Source organism: Oryctolagus cuniculus, chromosome 7, assembly GCF_964237555.1.
Source record: "Oryctolagus cuniculus chromosome 7, mOryCun1.1, whole genome shotgun sequence".
Taxonomy (NCBI): Eukaryota; Metazoa; Chordata; class Mammalia; order Lagomorpha; family Leporidae; genus Oryctolagus; species Oryctolagus cuniculus.
The window spans coordinates 137,235,752-137,259,636 of NC_091438.1; the positions used below are offsets into that span (position 1 = coordinate 137,235,752).

General features: G+C 37.8%; 1 protein-coding gene across 15 annotated transcripts in view; it reads right to left on the reverse strand.

The window, feature by feature from the left end:
- The window catches only part of ZMYM4 (zinc finger MYM-type containing 4), a 184,213-nt gene that overhangs the window by 43,144 nt on the left and 117,184 nt on the right, over positions 1-23,885 (reverse strand). For 11 of the 15 annotated variants that reach the window (XR_011390786.1, XM_002720695.5, XM_070078770.1 and 8 more), the window contains 9 exons: positions 20,675-20,825; positions 20,114-20,229; positions 19,367-19,642; positions 18,368-18,518; positions 17,428-17,600; positions 13,373-13,523; positions 12,413-12,553; positions 11,700-11,737; positions 10,634-10,778 (listed from right to left, as the gene is read on the reverse strand). Coding sequence is in view for 13 of the 15 variants with exons in the window: in XM_002720695.5 (XP_002720741.2) it covers positions 10,634-10,778; positions 11,700-11,737; positions 12,413-12,553; positions 13,373-13,523; positions 17,428-17,600; positions 18,368-18,518; positions 19,367-19,642; positions 20,114-20,229; positions 20,675-20,825 (1,342 nt within the window). In the remaining 2 variants the exon portion in view is untranslated. The remainder of the gene's footprint in view (positions 1-10,633; positions 10,779-11,699; positions 11,738-12,412; positions 12,554-13,372; positions 13,524-17,427; positions 17,601-18,367; positions 18,519-19,366; positions 19,643-20,113; positions 20,230-20,674; positions 20,826-23,885) is intronic. The other 4 variants (XR_011390787.1, XM_008273699.4, XM_008273695.4 and 1 more) reach the window with 3 other exon arrangements.

The following is a 23,885-nucleotide window of genomic DNA, read 5'->3' on the forward strand; positions in this document are numbered from 1 at the left end:
AGATCTCTCTCTCTCTCTCTCTCTCTCTCTCTCTCTCTGCTTCTCTGTAGCTCTGCCTTTCAAATAAATAAATAAGTCTTAAAAATTTATTTATTCAAAAATATGAGCAAATAGGACCAGGTGTTTGGCTGGGTAGTTAAGACCCTGCTTGGGATGCCAGCGACCCACATGAGAGTGCCTGGGTTTGAGTCCAACTCTGTTCCCAATTCTAGCCTTTCTATTAATGTGTACCCTGGGAGGCAGTAGGTACAAGTAGTTTGGTCCCTACCACCTACATGGGAGAAATGAATTGCGTTCTCAGATGCATGCTTTAGCATAGCCCAGTCCTGGCTGTTTCAAGCATTTATTCTTATTAATTAATTTATTTATTTGAAAGGCAGAGTTACAGTTATATTTCACTCCCCATATGACTGCAGTGGCTGGAGCTGGGCCACTCCAAAGCCCAGAGATTCTTCTGGGTCTCCCACGTGGATGCAGGGGTCCGAGCACTTGAATTATCTTTCACTGCTTTCCCAAGCCATAGCAGGATTAAAGGTGGAGCAGCTGTGACTCGAACAGGTACCCATATGGGATGCCGGTACAGCAGACCAGGACTTTAACCTGCTGCACCACAGCGCTATGCCCCAGGTTTTTTTTTGTTTTTGGTTTTTTTTTTGTTTGTTTGTTTGTTTGTTTGTTTTTAAGATTTGTGTATTTATTTGAAAAGTCAGTTATAGAGAGAAGGGGAGATAAAGAGGTGGGGGGGACTCTCCCACCTGTTGGTTCACTCCCCAAATGGCTGCAACCACTGGGGCTGGGCCAATTTGAAGCCATGAACTCGGAGCTTTGTACCAGTCTCACACATAGGTGGCAGGAGCCCAAACACTTGGGACATTTTCTGCTTCATTTTCCAAGCATTGGAAGAGAGCTGGACACAAAGGGTAGCAGCTGGTACATGAATTAGTGCCCACGTAGGATGCCCACATCACATGCTGCAGCTTTACCTGCTGTGCTATAATGCCAGACCCTGTTGCAGGTATTTAAGGAATGAACTTCTAGGTGGGAGATTTCTCTTTCTCCCATAAATAAAAGAAATAAAGAAAAATTTTAAAAAGTAAGAATTCACAGTTTAAAAATAAATAAATGAGTAACAAATTAAAAATAGGCAAAGATCTGAATAGATATTTCACAAAAAAGAATATACAAAGAGGATAGGCTTTTGGTCCAGCACTTAAGTAGTTCAGGTCACAGATCGGAGTGTCTGGGTACATTGCCTGGCTCTGTCTCCCAAATCCAGCTTCCTACTAAAGCAGACCCTGGAACTGAACCAGTGTCTCACCACAATGAGACATCATCTTACTCCAGTTATGGTGGCTATGATCAAAAAGATAAAAATAGGTGGACCATTGTTGAGCCCAGGTGAGAAAGGCCCACACTGGTCCTGCGTGAGGGTTTTCAAGGGTTCATTGTGGCCAGAGGAACCCTGAAACCATAGATCAACTATAAATTCTTTGAGACATGATTTCCATTTTTATTTTACTGGGAGTCCCGCAATTACTCTAAAATTTCCATCTGTTGGGGCCAGCACTGTGGCATAGCTATTAAAGCTGCTGCCACCTGGGATGCCAGCATCCTATATAGGGACTGGTTTGCGTTCTGGCTGCTCCACTTGCAGTCCAGCTTCCTGCTATTGGCCTGGGAAAAGCAGTGGAAGATGTTCCCTGCACCCACATGGTAGTCTCAAATGAAGTTCCCGGCACCTAGCTTCGGACTGGCCCAGCGATGGTTGCTGCAGCCAACTAGGGAGTGAACCAGCAGATGGAAGAGCTCTCTTTCTGTCGCTCCTCCCTCTCTCTGTGTGACTCTTTCAAATAAATATGTAATATGGTATGCTGCCACCAGAGGCGGCAGCTTTACTCACTATTCTGTAGTGCTACTGCTGTCAAGCGAACTCTTTTATTTATTTGTTTGTTTTTAATTTTTTTTAAAAGATTTATTTACTTATTTGAAAGACAGAGTTACAGAGGCAGAGGCAGAGATGGAGACAGAGGTCTTTCATCCACTGGTTCACTCCCCAAATGGCTTTAACAGATGGAGCTGGACTGATCCGAAGCCAGGAGCCAGGAGCTACTTCAGGGTCTCCCACGTGGGTGCAGAGGCCCCAAGAACTTGGGTCATGTTCTACTGCTTTCCCAGGCCATAGCAAAGAGCTGGATTGGAATAGGAGCAACTGGAACACAAACTGGCGCCCATATAGGATGCTGGCTCCATAGGTGGAAGCTTAGCCCACTATGCCACAGCACTGGCCCCATACATAAATCTTAAAAACAAAACAAAAAAAAAATTGAATGTATTAAAGAGCAGACATATAGTACCAACAGATCATGTTTGGTTAGAAGGTGATAATCTATAGGATTCAACACATTCTATGTAGTGTGGATCTATTCCATATGGACTAATAAAAACTCAAGTTTTCTTTTAAGATTTGGCCTCTAAGGGAATGGTGTTGTGGCACAGCAGGTTAGACTGCCATCTATGAGGTTGGCATCCCATACTGGAGTGCCAGTTTCAGTCCTGGCTGCTCTACTTCTGATCCAGCTTCCTGCTAACGCACCTGGGAAAGCAGTGGAAGATGGTCCAAATGCTTGGGCCCCTGCCACCTACATGGGAGATCTGGATGGGGCTCCTGGCTTTGGCTTGGCCCAGCCTTGGTGTTGTGGCATGGGAAGGTGAATCAGTAGATGGAAGCTCACTCTCTTTCCTTCTGTGTAACTGTGTCCATAAATTTCGAATGAATACATAAATTGTTTAAAAAAAAAAAGAGTTGGCGTTACAATGATTTGGGTTCTCTAAGTGACAGTGCTAATGGCTAAAAATATTCTGATGAATGGCAAGTTCTTTTAACTTTATATTGTATCCTTTTAAAATGAATTTGTTGCCTTTGTAACCATGTACTTCCAATAAACTATTTACTATTAAAAAAAAAGATAAAAATAACAATGCTGGTGAGGATGGAGCGAAAAGAGAACTCATACACTTTGGATGGGAACATAAATTAGTCTCACCTTTACAGAAAACAATAGGGAGGCTCCTCAAAAAACTTAGCTAGAACTAACATGTGATCCTCCAATCACACTACTAGGTACAAATCCAAAGGAAAAGAAATCAGTATGTAAGAGAGATACCTGCAAGATGTAACTATTATAAATGTATATGCACCTAATTACAGGGCACCAGTTTATTTAAAAGATATGTTAAGGGACTTAAAGGGAGACTTAGATTCCAATACAATAGTACTGGGGGACTTCAATACTCCACTCACAGAAATAGACAGATCAACCGGACAGAAGATCAACAAGGATACAGTAGATTTAAAAAACACTAGAGCCCAAATGGATCTAACAGATATCTACAGAACTTTCAATCCTACATTTAAAGAATTTACATTCTTCTCAGCAATGCGTGGAACCTTCTCTAGGATTGACACATACTAGGCCATAAAGCAAGTCTCAGCAAATTCAAAAGAATTAGAATCATACCATGCAGCTTCTCAGACCACGGCAGAATGAAGTTGGAAATGAGCAATTCAGGAATCCCTAGAGCACATGCAAATACATGGAGACTGAACAACATGCTCCTGAATGAACACTGGGTCATAGAAGAAATCAAAAGAGCAATCAAAAACTTTCTGGAAGTAAATGAGGGTAACAACACAACATATCAAAACTTATGGGATACGGCAAAAGCAGTGTTGAGAGGAAAGTTTATAGCAATAGGTGCCTACATCAAGAAATTGGAAAGGCACCAAATCAATGAGCTTTCAATGCATCTCAAGGATCTAGAAAAACTGCAGCAAACCAGACCCAAATCTAGTAGGAGAAGAGAAATAATTAAAATCAGAGAAGAAATCAACAGGATTGAATCCAAAAAAAATTACAAAAAATCAGCCAAACGAAGAGTTGGTTTTTTGAAAAAATGAATAAAATTGACACATCATTGGCTCAACTAACTAAAAAAAGAAGAGAAAAGACCCAAATCAATAAAATCAGAGATAAAAAAGGAAACGTAACAACAGACACCACAGAAATAAAAAGAATCATCAGAAATTACTACAAAGAGTTGTATGCCAGCAAACAGGGAAATCTATCAGAAATGGATAGATTCCTGGACACATGCAATCTACCTAAATTGAACCATGAAGACACAGAAAACCTAAATAGACCCATAACTGAGAAAGAAATTGAAACAGTAATAAAGGCCCTCCCCACAAAGAAAAGCCCAGGACCAGATGGATTCACTGCTGAATTCTACCAGACATTTAAAGAACTAACTCCAATTCTTCTCAAACTATTCAGACATATCGAAAAAGAGGGAATCCTCCCAATTTCTTTCTATGAAGCCAGCATCACCTTAATTCCTAAGCCAGAGAAAGATGCAGCATTGAAAGAAAATTACAGACCAATATCCCTGATGAACAGACACAACAATCCTCAATAAAATTCTCGCCAATAGAATATAACACATCAGAAAAATCATCCACCCAGACCAAGTGGGATTTATCCCTGGTATACAGGGATGGTTCAATGTTCACAAATCAATCAGTGTGATACACCACATTAACAGACTGCAGAAGAAAAACCATATGATTATCTAAATAGATGCAGAGAAAGCATTTGATAAAATACAACACCCTTTCATGATGAAAACTCTAAGCAAACTGGGTATGGAAGGAACATTCCTCAATACAATCAAAGCAATTTATGAAAAACCCATGGTCAGCATCCTATTGAATGGGTAAAATTTGGAAGCATTTCCACTGAGATCTGGTAACAGACAGGGATGCCCACTCTCACCACTGCTATTCAATATAGTTCTGGAAGTTTTAGCCAGAGCCATCAGGCAAGAAAAAGAAATTAAAGGGATACAAATTGGGAAGGAAGAAGTCAAACTATCCCTCTTTGCAGACAATATGATTCTTTATTTAGGGGATCCAAAGAACTCTACTAAGAAACTATTGGAACTCATAGAAGAGTTTGGCAAAGTAGCAGAATATAAAATCAATGCACAAAAATCAACAGCCTTTGTACATACAGGCAATGCCACAGCTGAAAAAGAACTTCTAAGATCAAGCCCATTCACAATAGCCACAAAAAACAATCAAATACCTTGGAACAAACTTAACCAAGAACGTTAAAGATCTCTATGGTGAGAATTACAAAATCTTAAAGAAAGAAACAGAAGAGGATACCAAAAAATGGAAAATTCTTCCATGCTCATGGATTGGAAGAATCAACATCATCAAAATGTTCATTCTCCCAAAAGCAATTTATAGATTCAGTGAGATACCAATCAAAATACCAAAGACATTCTTCTCAGATCTGGAAAAAATGATGCTGAAATTCATATGGAGACACAGGAGACCTTGAATAGCTAAAGCAATCTTGTACAACAAAAACAAAGCTGCAGGCATCACAATACCAGATTTCAGGACATACTACAGGGCAGTTGTAATCAAAACAGCATGGTACTGGTACAGAAACAGATGGATAGACCAAAGGAACAGAATAGAAACACCAGAAATCAATCCAAACATCTACAGCCAACTGTAGGATCTAAAACCAATTCCCGGAGTAAGGACAGTCTATTCAATAAATGGTGCTGGGAAAACTGGATTTCCATGTGCAGAAGCACATGTACACCTTACACAAAAATCCACTCAACATGGATTAAAGACCTAAATCTACGACCCGACACCATCAAATTATTAGAGAACATTGGAGAAACCCTGCAAGATATTGGCACCGGCAAAGACTTCTTGGAAAAGACCCCAGAGGCACAGGCAGTCGAAGCCAAAATTAACATTTGGGATTGCATCAAATTGAGAAGTTTCTGTCCTGCAACAGAAACACTTAGGAAAGTGAAGAGGCAACCGATAGAATGGGAAAAAATATTTGCAAACTATGCAACAGATAAAGGATTAATAACCAGAATCTACAAAGAGATCAAGATACTCCACAACAACAAAACAAACAACCTACTTAAGAGATGGGCCAAGGACCTCAACAGACATTTTTCAAAAGAGGAAATCCAAATGGCCAAGAGGCACATGAAAAAATGTTCAAGATCACCAGCAATCAGGGAAATGCAAATCAAAACCACAATGAGGCTTCACCTCACCCCAGGTAGAATGGCTCACATTCAGAAATCTACCAACAACAGATGCTGGCGAGGATGTGGGGAAAAAGGGACTCTAACCCACTGTTGGTGGGAATGCAAACTGGTTAAGCCCATGGAAGTCAGTCTGGAGATTCCTCAGAAACCTAAATATAATCCTACCATACAACCCAGCCATCCCACTCCTTGGAATTTACCCAAAGGAAATTAAATTGGCAAACAAAAAAGCGGTCTGCACCTTAATGTTTATTGCAGCTCAATTCACAATAGCTAAGACCTGGATGAACCTAAATGCCCATCAACAGTAGACTGGATAAAGAAATTATGGGACATGTACTCTATAGAATACTATACAGCAGTAAAAAACAATTAAATCTGGTCATTTGCAACAAAATGGAGGAATCTGGAAAACATCATGCTGAGTGAAATAAGCCAGTCCCAAAGGGACAAATATCATATGTTCTCCCTGATTGGTGACAACTAACCGAGCACCAAAAAGGAAACCTACCGAAGTGAAATGGACACTATGAGAAACGGTGACTTGATCAGCCTTTACCCTGACTGTTGATGTACAACTTAATACTTTATCCCTTTTAGTAGCTTTTTTTTTGTTCTACTTAATACTATTGGTTGAACTCTGTAATTAATACACAATTATTCTTAAGTGTTGAAACTTAACTGGAAAGTGATCCCTGTTGAATATAAGAGTGGGAATAAGAGAGGGAAGAGATGTACATTTTGGGACATGCTCAATCAGACTTGCCCCAAATGGTAGAGTTAGAAACGTGCCAGAGGATTCCAATTCAATACCATCAAGGTGGCATGTACCAATGCCATCTCACTAGTCCAAGTGATCAATTTCTGTTCACAACTGATCATACTGATAGGACTAAGAGTCTAAGGGATCATATGAATAAGACTAATGTCTGAAAATACTAACTGATAGAATAAAAAAGGGAGAGAATGATCCAACATGGGAAGCAGGATACACAGCAGATTCATAGAATGGCAGATGTCCTAATCAGCACTCTGACCTCAGAATCAGCCCTTAAAGCATGAGGATCCGGCTGAAAAGCCCATGAGAGTATTTCAGGCATGGAAAGCCAAGACACTCTGGCAAAAAAAAAAAAAAAAAACAACCCTAAATGAAAGATCTCTGCGAGTGAGATTCCAGTGGAAAGAACAGGCCATCAAAGAAGGAGGTACCTTTCTCTGAAGGGAAGAGAGAACTTCCACTTTGACCATGGCCTTGTCTAAATATGATCAGAGTCAGTGAACTCAAAAGGCCTCCATAGCCTTGGCAATTCATGACAAGAGCCTAGGGTGATTACTGACACCATAAACAAGAGTGTCAATTTGTTAAGTCAACAACAGGAGTCACTGTGCACTTTACTCCTCATGTAGGATCTCTGTCTTTAATGTGCTGTACATTGTGATTTAATGCTATAACTAGTACTCAAACAGTATTTTACACTTTCTGTTTCTGTGTGGGTGCAAACTGTTGAAAGTTTTACTTACTATATGCTAAACTGATCTTCTGTATATAAAGAGAATTGAAAATGAATCTTGATGTGAATGGAAGGGGAGAGGGAGTGGGAGAGGAGAGGGTTGTGGGTGGGAGGGAAGTTATTGGGGGGAAAAGCCATTGTAATCCATAAGCTGTACTTTGTAAATTTATATTCATTAAACAAAAGTTAAAAATATATATATATATATATATATGTAAAAGAGAGATACCTGCACTCCCATGTTTGCTGCAGTTCTATTCACAATGACCAAGGTATAGAATCAACCTAAGTGTCCAATGACAGATGAATAGATAAAGAAAAACAATGGGATATATGAGGGTACTTCAGAAAGTTCACAGAAAAATGGAGTTAGAAGTTACATTTATTTTGGTCCAAAAACCTTTGAAATCTATGCATAATTTTTCCTAATATTCATATGCATTTCTCATGAACTTTGATGATCCCTTGTTTATATACATTGAAATACTGTTCATTGATAAAGAATGGAATCCTATAATCTGCAGAAATATGGATATGCCTGGACACAATAACTGAAAAAACTAGATCTTATACAAGTGGAGAAAGTGAGGGTACTGGCTGGCACTGTGGCTCACTAGGCTAATCCTCTGCCTGTGGCGCCGGCACCCCGGGTTCTAGTTCCAGTTGCTCCTCTTCCAGTCCAGCTCTCTGCTGTGGCTTTGGAGGGCAGTGGAGGATGGCCCAAGTGGGGCCCAGAAGAAATCTCCTGGCTCCTGACTTCAGATTGGCTCAGCTCCAGACATTGTGGCCATTTGGGGAGTGAACCAGTAGATGGAAGACTCTTTTCTCTCTGTCTCTACCTCTCTCTGTAACTCTTTCAAATAAATAAAAATAAATCTTTTAAAAAATAAAAGCTGGTAGAGAAAAATGTGGATATTCCTAACAAAGAAATGATACATGATAAATCAATTACCCTTATTGTTTTATATTATATACATGTAAAGATTATCATACTTTATTCTAAAAATACATAATTATGTGTCAAATTTTTTCAATTAAAACCTCAATAAGTGGTCACTGATGTAAAAAATAAGAATGTTAACTGTTAAGTCAACAACAGGAGTCACTGTGCACTTACTCCCCAAGTAGGACCTCTGTCTTTAATGAGGTGTACTATGAGAATGAATGGTAAAACTTGTCTTCAAACTGTAATTATACTTTATGTGCCCTTGTGGGTGCAAACATTTGAAATCTCTACTTAGTACAGAGTTGGTCTCCTGTATATAAAGTGAGTTAAAAACAAATCTTAATGAAAAATGGAATGGGAGGAGGAGTAGGAGGTGGGATAGGAGCGGGGGTGGGAGGGTGGGAATTGGGGAAAGAACAACTATATTCCTAAAAGTTGTATATACGAAATTTGTATTCATTAAATAAAAACCTTCCTAAAAAAACTTAAATAAGTATAATTTATGAAACTAGAACTTTCTACAAAAGAGAAATAACAAAAATAGTAAAAACAAAGAAAAAAACAGATCCATATAACAGATCCTACAACAGATCCATAACCACAAGGTAAAGTGATGAGAATAGTATAAGATTAATATGGCAGTATTATATGCATATTTTAATATGCAATAAAAGATATAAAAACTAAAATTAGAAGGCAGTTAGAAAACATACAGATGAGATGATGAGGGTCTGATCCAGGGTAGTTATGATAGCTACAAAAAGACTAAATATACTTTCAGATTGCTTATTAAATAACAAAGCTACATAATACTAAAAAAACCACAACTGATACAGTAAACAGAAGGGACTAAGTCATCTACAGCCTTGCTATGTGGTTTGGCCTATAAACCAGTAGCACTGACATTTCCTAGATGCTTGTAAGAAAAGTAAAATCACAGGCAGAATTGAGTAAAAACCTATTTAACAAGATCTCAGAGAATGATGAGCATATGTTGAGAAGCACCGCCCTATCGGATAACCTTGCAGACCTAAGAATCTAGAATTCCTTTCTAGTCTAAAAATTCTAGATGGTAGCCTGACCTATATATACTAACCCTTTCCATGGAGAAACAAGCAAATGGGCCAAAACTACCAAAACATCTGAACATTTCATTTCTAAAGAAACTGTCCTAAGGGCATAAAGCAAATGAAGAGACATTCATTCGAGAAAATCTATTAAAATTCTACAGTAATAGTCCGAGATATTTCAGCCACCAACTGCTTCTTCCCCCAAACTCAGCTGAGTTCAACCTCAAAGGCCAAGAAGAATGGGCTCTTCTGTCCTCAGCCCTCAACCACAGGTTATCATATCTCACCAGGAAGGGTAAGATGCTAGCATTTCTCATCCCCTCCAACTCAAAGGGGAAGAGGTGAAATTCCTGTGACTATGGACAAGAGGTGTGTGTGTGTGGAGGGGGGGACTCTGTACACCCAGCTCTCACCCACAGGAAAGGGTTCTACCCAAGGAGAAACAGATAAGAATATTGGAATCCTGATCACCCTCACCCCAGCTCACTTGCAGTGCAGAAGTTCCATGATGGAAGAGGCAAACCAAGAAGACTAGAGGCCACCAGCCATCCACTCAAGTGGCTCAGAGATCTCTGATGAGATCTGAAGCTCTCTGAAAAGGATCTGATTTACGTGAAAAACAATGTGGAATAGTTCAAATCTAAGAGTATTATGAAAAACAACAGCACCTCCAAATTAAGAGTCTTGCTGTGTTAATTCCAAAGCTTATGCTTACTTCATAATATTAAAGTCATTAATGGGGAATGAAGAAAACTTCACAGTATGGTATTATCAACTAACTTCTCTCTTTTTGATCTAACTTGTAAGGCCTCAGATGGGGAAAATGTTTAATTTACAAGGATGGGCAATATACATAAGTAACTAAGCACATCGCCTAGGAAATGATGGATACTCAATATAATCAGATTCCACATTATTTTCACCTAAAAAATAAAATAAAATAAAGCCAAGAATACCTGTCTGGCATTCTTTGTTTTGGGTATGTGGCTTGCAAGAGGTGGCTTTAGTCTGTGTGATGGGTTTGCACAATAAAGCTTTGTTCTTCAAAAGCCTTGGTGGCTGGGAGGGTGGCAGTTTCAGGGCATCTGTCTGTGTACTTGCCTAGTTAAAAAAAAAAAATCAGAAATCAAAGATGTTTTCAATGTCCCATTAATTAGAAGAAATATAATAATTGTAAAAATAAATAGCACACTGAAATTATAAGAAAGATGTAACATATACATAATCAATGAAATGTGTGAGAAATACAATATTCTTGAAATGGTAATAGTAGTCAAGGAGTATTTTAACAACTACATATTGACTCCCAAGGTATTTAATTACCATTTCTTTTTATCAAGAAAAATGCTATTTCTACTTAACACATTTGTTGATTAATAACAATGTCGGTTGAGTTTAAAATGAGAACCATTACTTCTTGACTGAATTAAGTCTTAGAGGACTTAGTTTCAACATAACGAAGAATAACAGACTCACATATAATCATTTCAGTAATTTGAATAAAGACGATGTGAAAGTTATCCTAGAAAGCAGAAAACACTTTAGAACTGTCACTGTTTTACTCATATGTTTAGTCATATGTTTTACTCATTTTTATTTTCTTCTTCTAAGAGACAATGCACAAAATTATTAATGCATAAGATAAAAGGAAAGACTTTATTTAACATAATCTATACTGGGAGAAGAATAAGCCAATTTGTTAATAATATTTTATTTATAATCTGAGTATATTAAAAAAATCCAAAATCGCTAAAAGACAAAATGCCTGAATTTTGTACAATTTACTTCAATACAATATAATTTTTAAACTACCTTCAGTAACTACATAAAGCAAGCATTCAAAGAAATTAAAGTATATAACAGACTTAATTAATCAGAAAATCCCATTCCTGAACAAACATTAAATCTAAATGAGCTCATGAAATTTGTTTTATAATAGAATAAACAAAATCAGCTGAGATATTAATACTGCACAAAAATGGAAAATACTGACAATACACCATTAAAAATGATAGAACTTACATCCCCGATGATTTTCGCTGTTACTGTTGGTACTGCACCTTAATGAAAATGAAAACATACATTTATAATCTTTTATTATTTAAATCTTACATTTTAGAAACACAAAGTCTCATTACTTAGAAAATGTGCTAATTCAGTGGAAGAAACTAGCAGTTCTTATGTATAAGATATGAAAAAATGATATGGAACTTGTGAAAATACTACTCAACACTCTACTCTAGCAGCCCAAAGGGAGCCACCATTTCTAGTAAGACTGTATCACACATGGGCCAGCACCGCAGCTCACTTGGCTAATCCTCCACCTGCAGGGCCAGCACCTCAGGTTCTAGTCCCGGTTGGGGTGCCGGTTCTGTCCCAGTTGCTCCTCTTCCAGTCCAGCTCTCTGCTGTGGCCCGGGAGTACAGTGTAGGATGGCCCAAGTGCTTGGGCCCTGCATCCGCATGGGAGACCAGGAGGAAGCACCTGGCTCCTGGCTTCGGATCAGCGCAGCGCGCCGGGCGTAGCAGCCATTTGGGAGGTGAACCAATGGTAGGGATGACCTTTCTGTCTCTCCCACTGACTCTGCGTGTCAAAAAAAAAATTCTAAAAAAAAATTTCTAAAAAAAAAATACTGTATCACACATGAAGAAAACAATCACCAGCAGGGAAAAAGTAGAAAACCAAGATGTTATTCAACTCAAAAAGGCTGGATAAATGCTTTCCAATCATCATACCTTGTAAGACACTGTTAGAATTCACTGTGGGCTGAGCAGCAGGAGCACTTGCCAATGATACCACATTAGCTATAACTGGAGTAGAGTCTTTTCTCAGAGATGGGGGCCCTGTTGAAGCAGCTTGAACCATGGAAATACTTGCTGATTAAAATAAAAAATAATACAGTTCACAGAAACTAAAATCACAAGAAGGTTAAGCGATGCTTTCAGGTTTAGGTAATTTCTGTTGAAGCAGTTAGCTCAGGATTAACTGGGTTTTGTTTTTCTATTTTTAAATTAGTAAAACTTTAAAGTCTTCCATGTACTTTATCTTTGTATAAAAATGCAACAAACAGTCTCATTTAAAAACCAAAACAACAATCCCAAAAGGCACAATGAAGATCACAGGGTATATTAAATGGAAATTTAAGCCTAACCTGTTTCTTATATCTGGCCTTCCTATGAAAAGATACTGTAAAATATCTGGGGTAGGATATAGTTTTTGCTTCTGTTTGTAAAGAGACCATACTTAAACTACTATAGCTTTAAAAATTGTAATTTTTTTCTGTTTTGAACTCTAAAGTGGTATACACACACAAACATACACACACACGAATATTTTATTTTAAAGGCCATGTGATTTAGAGTTTACATTCTTGATTCTTAGTTTAAATCTTTTTTAAGGAAGCGACGGTGACTATATCCTATTATAAAACAGCAGTTATAATCCTTTCCCATAAAAAGTTAAGTACCTACAATGTTTATCTGATTTCACATGCTCAGAAAAAGCATTAAAAAAACCCACAATTTTTACTAAGCTGTAAGATGCTCAACTATAAAGGATCTGAATGTTGAGCATTTGAATAAAATGAAATTTGCATTCTATGAAATTAACAACCGTTTACAACACCTAATCTGTAGAAGAGCAATAGTTCTTAGCATTGATCTAAGACACCATTCATTACTTAAGATTAATTTTACCTGCATTGTTTTGTGAAGGTGGGTCACATACACTCTGCTGGTGACAGAACATCAAGATACACAACAGATTACAAAAATGTTTCATTTCCCCTCGCCATTTCAAGGACTCACTGAGTTTACCCTGTCGCTTACAACCATCACACTTGGCCATCTGAAAAGATAGCAAGGAAGTAAGAAATAAACTCTCTATAGCCAGACAGAATAAAAACAGAACACCCATAACAGAAATTAACCTTGAATTTAGATCATAAAATTGAAAGTTGACTGTCCTAAAATGTAAGTATCTTTTATCAATGATTTTATAGTCAATAATTTGTTAAAAACATGTTACATGATAGATAACCCAATAAACAGCAATTAGAAAACAAAGGTGAAGTTTAACTTCAAACAATTTCTATCTCCCTCAAAGACTTCAGAATTGATAAGTTTATCCTACTAAATAAAGTTAAAATTTGAAATATTTTAATTCAATAATATGTCCTCTATAGGAAATCAGAAATAAAAGGAATCAAACTTCCATGACATTAAACTCTTCTTAGGTTAATTACTAGAGATATAAACATGTAATACTTATAAGTTTTAAATTATTAAATTAATTGCCATTCAGGATAAAATATATTAGGCAAATGGAAATCCAAACAAGCAGGGGCTGGCACAGGCACTGCCACTGGAAGGCACCTGCAGGAGTTCCTGCAGGATCCCCAGCCTCCCAGCCCCCGCCACCTGCCCCAGCTGGGATCTGCCCACCAGCGGGGGCCTGGCCACACAGGGCTGCACACTTCGGACTCTGGGCATCTGTTTCTGGAAAGCTCTATCAGGAAAGGTGCTGAGTGGTCCGGGCTCCTGGCTGAGGGCTCTTTGGGGGCTCCCTGGGGCCCTGGGCAGGTGTGAGAGGAACAGATAGCACAGGGCAAAAGCAGCTGTGCCCTGCCACCCCAGCTTCTGCATGTCAGGAAAGACCAAGTGAGTTCCAATCCCCTGGCCTCAGGGAGGAAGCACACCCATACCCTTCTCTCTGTTCCTCTGGTCAGCTGGTGACCTTAGCCTTTATTTCATTGAGAAATCAGCAGTAACCAGAGGTGCACTGCACAGGCTCCTGCTGCACCTCTTGAGAAACAAGCAAAAGACTTCAACAGACAGGTCTCAAAGGAAATACAAATGGCTAAGAAATACATGGGAAAATGCTCAACATCACTAGCCATCAGGGAAATGTAAATCAAAACCACAATTGAGATATCATCTCACCCCTGTCAGAATGGTAAAATTCCAAAACATGCAAGGTAACAAATACTGGCAAGGAAGTAGAGAAAGGGGAACACTGCTGGTGGAAATATAAATTAGTCACTGTGGAAAACGGTGTGGAGATTTCTTAAAAAACTAGAAATGGACTTGCCATTTTATCCAGCAATCCTGTTACTGGGTATGTATCCAAAAGGCAAGACATGTTACATCAAACAGATACCTGTACCACCATGTTTATGGCACCACTGTTCATAATAACCAAAAACTGGAATCAACCAAGATGTCCATCATCAGATAAATGGATTAAAAAAGTGGTATATATACACATGGAATATAATTCAGCTATAAAAAAGAATGAAATTTGCAACAAAATGGACACAACTAGAAGACATCATGTTGAATGAAATAAGCTGGACACAGAAAGACAAATACCACATGTTCTTCCTTATATATGTGTGTATTCAGTATTGCTGCAAGTAAAGTTTTGTGAAATTTTGTTTTATACCTTTGTAGAACCAGTGGCTAAGAATGCTACACTATCATAATTTTAATGATCTGTGATTGATTACTTTAAAATTTATATGGATCAAACAGTTATTTTTTTCTTTCTATTGTTTAAAACCATTGTCTGTATTCCCACTAAATTAGGAATTTTTTTGCTATTTTACTTGTTAAACTTCTAGTTTGGTGAAGTATTAAAGACTTTTCACTGTAGTATAAATTTATAATGTTATCTCAAAAGCTAAAATTAAAAAGAAAAAGGGAAAGAGGATGTAAGGGAGAGAGAAGAATTCTTAGAACTGTATCTATTATATAGGTTGGCAAATGCTCACTCGGACTTACCTCCAATGGTGGAACTAGAAATGTGCCAGGGGATTTCAACTCAATCTTACCAAGGAGGCAGGTACCAATACCAACGCACTTGGTAAAGTGATAAGTATAAATACACAACCGATCAAAAAGATAGGGTATGTGTCGATGAGATTTCACAAATAAGACCAGTGTAAGCAAATAATGAAGGATGGAATTAAAAGGGAGAGAATGATCCTGCGGGGGAAACAGGACACACAGCAGACACATAGAATGGCAGCACTCCTGCCTCAGAATCAACCCTTGGGACATTTGGATCTGGCTAAAAGGTCCATGAGAGTCTCACAGGCATGGAAAGCCATGACACGGTGGCAAAAAACAATCTAAATGAAAGATCCTGGTGAACAAGACCCCAGCAGAAGGAACAGGCCATCAAGGAGAGAGGCGCATTTCTCTGAAGGGAGGAAGGAACCTCCACTGTGATAAGGCCTTGACTAAACAAGTTCAGAGTCAGTGAACTCAAGGGCTTCCATAGCCTAGACAGCTCATAGCAAGAGTCTCGGGTGATTGCTGACGTCATAAATAAATCAACAACGGGAGTCACTGGGTACATGCTCCCCACGTAGGATCTCTGTCCTTAATGTGTTCTACTATGAAACTTAAAAACAACACTACTAGTTGAACAATACCCTATACCTTGTGCGGTTGTGTGAGTGCAGCCTGTTGAAATCCTTGCTTAGTATATACTAAGTTGATCTTCAGTATGTGAAGGTAATTGAAAATGAAACTCGATGAAGGGCGGGATGGGAGAGGGAGTGGGAGAGGGGAGGGCCACGGGAGGGAGGGAGGTTGGGGGGGAAGCCACAACAATACAAAAGTTGCACTTTGTAAATTCACATTTATTAAATAAAAAAATAACTACATAACAAACAAAAAAAAAAAAGAAAAAGAAAAAAAAGAACTTAATACTTTACCCTTTTTTTAACTTTTATTTAATGAATATAAATTTACAAAGTACAGCTTATGGATTACAATGGCTTTCCCCCACCATAACTTCCCTCCCACCCGCAACCCTCCCCTTTCCCTCTCCCTCCCCCCTTCCCCTCTCCCTCCCCCCTTCCATTCACATCAAGATTCATTTTCAATTCTCTTTATATACAGAAGATCAGTTTAGCATATAGTAAGTAAAGATTTCAACAGTTTGCACCCACATAGAAACACAAAGTGAAAAATACTGTTTGAGTACTAGTTATAGCATTAAATCACAATGTACAGCACATTAAAGACAGAGATCCTACATGAGGAGTAAAGTGCACAGTGACTCCTGTTGTTGACTTAACAAATTGACACTCTTGTTTATGGCATCAGTAATCACCCTAGGCTCTTGTCATGAATTGCCAAGGCTATGGAAGCCTTTTATTAAATAAAATAATAACTATATAACAAACAAAAAAAAAAGAAAAAGAAAAAAAAAGAACTTAACACTTTACCCTTTTAGTATTTTTTATGTTCTACTTAAAACTATTGGTTGAACTCTGTAATTAATACACAATTACTCTTAGGTGTTTAATTAATGCTATAACTAGTACTCAAATAGTATTTTACACTTTGTGTTTCTTAGTGGGTGAAAGTTTTACTTAATATATGCTAAATTGATCTTCTGTATATAAAGATAATTGAAAATTAATCTTGATGTGAATGGAAGAGGAGAGGGAGTGGGAGAGGGGAGTGCTGTGGGTGGGAGGGAAGTTATGGGGGGGGGGGGAGCTATTGTAATCCATAAGCTGTACTTTGGAAATTTATGTTCATTAAATAAAATATAAAAAAATTAAAAAAAAGAACTGTATCTATAAGCTATATTCAATCTGTTAAAAACTAATTAAAAAATCTTTAAAAAGCAGTTTATACACAATCAAAAAGATTGTCCTTCATTCTACATGGAATTTAAAAGGGGATTCTTTACAACGTGGCTTGAAAAACCCAAGAAGGCGAACTGTATTTACCTGATAGAACAAAACCGTGTGTTTGGACATGCACTCCTCACAGCAGAACTCCTCAACCTTTCCTCCCAGAGTATTTTGTACTAGTTTGGGAGAGGTCTGTAAACAGTAACTGCACATTTTACAGTGATTTCCCCAGCGTTTTGCCAAGTCGTGTTTATACAGCAATTTGCAACCTAAAAATAAGGAAAGATAAAATTAGCATTAGGGAAATATATTGTTTATCTACTTTAATTTAATTGACCTAGAACATATAATTCTCACATTTGGATACTGATCAACTGGCAGATCAAGAGATCAAATTAGAGAATTAAAAGTTTGCATTGTTTTAATGAAGTAAGAAAGGATAGAAAACATTACACTGCATTGACATTTAGTAAGTTTTATTTTTGCAACGTTTATTTTGGCATATGAAAATATACAAAGTCATAATGATATTATTTTGTGCTATAATCAGAAGTTTGAAAGCCACTGGTCTAAAAGAATAATCCTGTGCAGTTTCAAAGTAAAATAAAACATTCGAAACATTTAAAAGATTCATCTCAATAAAGGAAAAAATCTACCTCATATTAACTTGCAAGTTCAGATCACTTATATTCAGAAATATAATGTCATTAAAACAATAAAAGTATCAATTTAGGGTGATAGTAGAATTTTGGGAGCTTTATCTAGAAAGAAGTATGAAAATGAAAAGTAGTTTGAGTTTTCCATCAGTCTAATGTTAAATGTTCTTCAACATTCTTCTGCATTTCTACTTTGAACACAGTTCATTTCAACATCTATATAACATGAAGACCAGATTTTAAAAAGTGAACTAAGTGCAAATAAAACAGTTTGGTGTTATATATATAAGATAAAATAAGATAATATACAGAAGTATCTTAAATATCAACCACTTTTAAGACAACCAATATGTTGGGTAGGCAAGAAAATCTGTCTTTACCTTCACTACAGAATGACTTGTCAGCACCTGAGAATCGTACAGTCTCCTTTATAATTTTCTCAATTTTACAATATTCACACATTGCCATTACATTATTTATTTTCTTATATTCATCAGAACAATTCTTGCCACAGAACTGAAACATTTTACCCTGCAGGGAAATAATCAATAAGTAGTAACTAAGTATTTGGTTTACCTTATCTTATCCATATTCCCACTAAACTAGTGGAAATTCTTATCCATCTTTCTTTCAAAACAGCAATTTTGAGAGATAAAAATCTAAAAAAGAGTACAGATGAACCCACTTATACTCAAACTTTTCCAAAAATATTATTTATTTTAGAGTCAGAGAGAGAGACAAATAGAGAAGGCTCCCATCTGCTGGTTCACTCCCAGTGCCTTTAATGGCTGGAACTGAAGTCAGGAAACAGGATTTCAATCTAGGTTTCCTATACAAGTTGCAAGAACACAAGTATTTGAATAATAACAAGTGCCTTGGAGGGTCAATATCAACAAAAAGATTCAATCAAAGACCTGGATCCAAGAATTAAACTCAGGCCCTCTGATGTGGGTAGGATATACACATCCTAACTGGTGGCTTAATACTAGGCCAAATGACAACCTTTTATTCAGTTCTTATCAAGAATCTATTTTGGGGGCCAGTGTTATGTTGTAGAGGGCTAAGCCTCCGCCTGCAGTGCTGGCAACCCATGTGGGCACCAGTTCATGTCCCAGCTGCTCCTAATCCGTTCCTGCTTTTGGCTATGGCCTGGGAAAGTAATGAAAGATGGTCCAAGTACTTGAGCCCCAGACCCCACGTGGGAGGCCCAGAAGAAGCTGCTGGCTCTGGATCCGCCTAGTTGCAGCCACTGTGGTAGCCATTTGGGGAGTAGACAGTGGATGGAAGACCTTTCTCTCTGTCTCTCCCTCTCTTTGACTTTAACTCTCTCTCTTAAATAAATAAAATCTTAAAAAAAAAAAAAAAAAGCTATACTTAACCTTATAGTCAAGGAGTTCTGGTTTTGTGGCAAAAAGACGATTACAGTGTTGACACTTGAGTTTTACAACACTTCGAGCAAACCCAACATGCTGGGATTGGGCAGCAAGACGCTGGAGGCCGGCTGCAGCAGAGCTACTGATGGAGGTGGGAGAAACAGCAGAGGTGTTAGCTCCTCCTGCAGACACTGTTGAACCTGTGGGGATGCTTACAATGACTTGTCCCTGAGACAAGGGCACTACTGAAGAATTCATTCCAGTTGGTTTGTTGAACAAATTCTGGAAAAAAAAAAAAAAGAAGAAGAAGAAGATGACGATGAAGAAGAAGACTGATTTAAATCACTGGTTCAAACAAGTATTGCATGCCTACACGTGCCAAGCAGAGTTCCAGCTGGGAAAGATGCAACTGTGAACAGGCAAAACTCTTTGCCTTTGAGCAGCTTACAACTGAATGAGAGGTGAAGGGTTGGAGAGGGAGGATCTCCTTTATGTCAAAAAATAAAATAATTTCACTAATAATATTCAAAAACAATGTTCTCCCAATTGATAATCTGGATGATAAAAGTACCATTTAATTTTATAAAAGGCAGGTAAATGGCATGCCTCCAAATATAGGATGAAGTAAGAGTCCAAGTTTAACACGACTGAGACAGAAATTTATACAATCCAGGCATCAGCACACATCTAAGTTTACAATACTACAGTGGGTGACTCACTGACTGAAGACGAAGAAAACTCCTGAAGCCATACCTGGAAAGCTACTACACAACTGTAGCTGCAGAAGTTGCGTATACTTCCATCTGACATGGCTAGGTGATACTGAGGGATTGCTGAGGTTTTACAACTGTTACACTGAACTTGTACACCTTAGCAAATCAAAATAAAAACTAATGAGTAATATATACAAATCTATGAGAAATTAAATTTTATACAATATAAAAAAATTCAAGGGCCAGGTTAATTAGTTGCAGGAACTGAAACTATATCAATGTTGCATGTAGACAAAAAAGAACTTAACATTAAATTTTTTTTCTTTTTAAGTAGTCACAGTCTACCCTGAAACTACACAATAAATGAATCTAGAAATAAATTAGGTATGGATAAATAAAATGCATTAAAGAAGTCATATCAAATTCTTTTGGTAAGCAAACAAGCAATCAAGGAAATAGGTGATATTTCACAATAAAAATCTGAAATACTTTACAGTTGCCTTAATTATCTAAATTTGCACAGAAATGTATACTGTAAAAAAAAGTAACCACCCTAATTTCTTCCAACTACCACATTTTATAGTTTATGAAGCAGTATTACCTGCAGAAGTAACCATTTTAACTCTGTAAGCAGATAAGCAATTAACAGAGCAGAAAAGCTCTGTCTTCCCCAAGCTATTGGTATTTTCAATCATTTCTGCTGAGGATCTCAATGATTTGCAAAGCGCACAAGGTGTAATTTTGGCTGATTTCTATTAAGAGAATAAAACAACACTCATTTTTACCAAATGCCTAGTAAAATCAAAATTCTTTCAAATGTTCACACTGAAGGTTGCTGAAATCAATGGTGTTCAAATTTTCATGATTACAATCCTCAGTAAGAACCAAAGATCTTACAAACTAACTCAGTTAACATGTAATTCTGGTTTGCATTTGTGTAATATATGCACACATATAAAACTGAAGAGTTTCACAGAGAAATACATATCATCACAACCTGTGATACATGTTGATATTTTTCATTCTATTCTTTTTTCATGAAAAAATAATGCTGGTTATTAACCTAGTAATTAATTTCAGGAACCTAACTGGCTATAACTATAGTTTTTAAAACTTTCTTTTAAACAATTTAATCTTATACTATCTTAAAAATTGCAGAAACTACCCCCAAAGATGTTTTTTATTGCAATAAAATGTGAATTTTTAACTCATTAGAAAACTCATTGTCAAATACTCCATCACTACTAATCAGAAAGTACACAGAAAACAAAATGGGAGCAAAACTTGGATAGCACAACTGTCGAAATATAAATGACCAAAGTCTAAGAAATAAACCCTCATTTAATGAGGGATCTAGCAGCAAATAATGCTAAATGCTATTAACATACCCCAAATTCAGGATACTTATAGAATATGCCTAGTACCAAAGAAGAGATTTTAAGATTTCTTGTGGGGAGCAACCAAGACTGGACTAAATTACTGGAACTACTAGGACTAATTCTATGCATCTGATCTCCCATCATATGGCGCTGAGAGAGTAAACAACTTCTACACAGCTGCCTCACCAATTCGATTAATAAGCTGCAGGAGCTGATCCTGCTCCTGATTGGAGGAGAGCAGCATGCTCGGCGTGTGGGCAGCAGAGCATGGATTGGTGGAAGAGGACTATAAAGGAGGAGAGAGACAACATGCACCAGGAACATCTGAGGAACCCCTGAGGAACCCCTGAGAGAACCGGCCGGCGGTGTGCCGCTCCTCCGCCGAAGCGGGGAAAGCGGCGGGGGTGCTGCCCCTCAGCGGAAGTTGGGGGGCCGGCAGCAAATCCGGGACGGCATCGTTCCTCCGCGAGTGGGGGCCGGCAGCAAACCCGGGAAGGGCCGGGGAAAAAGAACAGCGCGGGGTCCAGTGTCGTTCCTCCACGAGTGGGGGGGGTGACAATTTCTCTTCCTTCTTAAAGGGTAACTTCTGAGAGCTGATAATAAAAAACTAAGTAAATGCCTAATGCTAGAATATCTTGTACACTTCCAACACTATTTCCCATCCCTCCTCAATCAGAATTGTAGACCCAGACTTCATTTATAAGACTTGGGTTGGGCCTGTGCTGTGGCGCAGTGAGTAAAGCCACCGCCTGCAGTGCGGGCATCCCATATGGGCACCAGTTTGAGTCCTGGCTGCTCCTCTTCCAATCCAGCCCTCTGCTATGTCCTGGGAAAGCAGTAGAAGATGTCCCAAGTCCTTGGGCCTCTGCAGCCACGTGGGAGACCTGGAGGAAGCTCCTGGCTTAGGATCTGCACAGCTCCAGCCTTTGCAGCGATTTGGAGAGTGAACCAGTGGATGGAAGATCTCTCTCTCTCTCTCTCTCTCTCTCTCTCTCTCTCTCTTTCTGCCTCTCCTTCTCTCGCTGTGTAACTCTGTTTCAAATAAAATAAATAAATCTTTTTTTTTAAAAAAGACTTGGGTCAGGTCAGTATTGTGGTGTAATAGGTAAAGCTGCCACCTGTGACACGGGCATCCCATATGGGTGCCCGTTTGATACCCAGTTGTTCCATTTCCAATGAAGTTCCTTGCTAATGCTCCTGGGAAAGCAGTGGAAAATGGTCCAAGTATTTGGGCACCTGCACCCATGTGGAAGACTCAAATGAAGCTCCTGCTTTGGCCTGGCCCAGCACTGGGCATTGCTGCTATTTGAAGAATCAACCAGCAGATGGAAGATTCTCTCTCTCTCGCCTCCCCACTCACCCCATAACTCTGCCTTTCAAATAAATAAATCTTAAAAAAAAAAAAAAGAAAAAAAAAAAGACTTGGCTTAAGAGTTAGCGCTGTTACGCTTCTACTGTCAAATCTTATCTTGCCCTATCAAGTAGAACTGACTGTGCCGCTTCTGTGGCCCAGTGGACCCCAAAACACTTCCACTCACGTATCTGGACATAAAGCCCTCAAAACAGGAAGTACATCTAATATTTGATGAATGAATTACATAGAAGAAAAAAGAAAAGTGGTAGAAATGAACATCTATAATACACCAAGTTCTACAAGTGTAGTAGGTATTCTCTCCTTCTTATTTCATATAATACTAAAAACATGCTGGTGACATAAATAGTACTATAATCATTAACAGATAAAAAAACTGGAATTGAGGTAGTTTTAACTGCTCCAATCAAGGTATAACTATATTAGTATCTGAAGAGAGAGCATGAGAATAAAATCTAGATCAGCCTTACTTCTAAATTTCAATGCTTCCCTACCACAGCACATATGAATATATGCTAATTTAATTTTAATAGATATTGGCTAAATTAATGAATTTAAAATTAAAATTAAGATGTCTCATTTTACTTTTCCTTCTCTTGTGGAATATGAATCATATTTCAATGGACTAGATCCAAATAACTTTTAGCACCTGACATATCAGGAAATGACATCTTCTGAAAAGTAAACACAAAACATGAACACACTGAATTTTCCATGACAGCAAAAACAAGAAATAAATAGTAAAACTAAGCCCCTTGTATGTTCTTGTACATTACTAAGAAATAAACTAAAATACTGCAAATATTTAAAATTTCAAAATCACTGCAATGATTTAAGAATCACTTATCAGAAACTTCCCAACACTATTAAATTCATCAATATGGGTAAAATTTTAAAAACTTTATTAATTTAAGAAAAAGAGTAATTAGCTCATACACTGAAACAGAAAATAATAAAATTTAAAATGTCGAAAAGTTCTTACAATTCCTTTAGACTCAATTTTAAAACTACTATTTACCCAAATTTTACTAACAAAATACAAATCTAACACACACAAAACT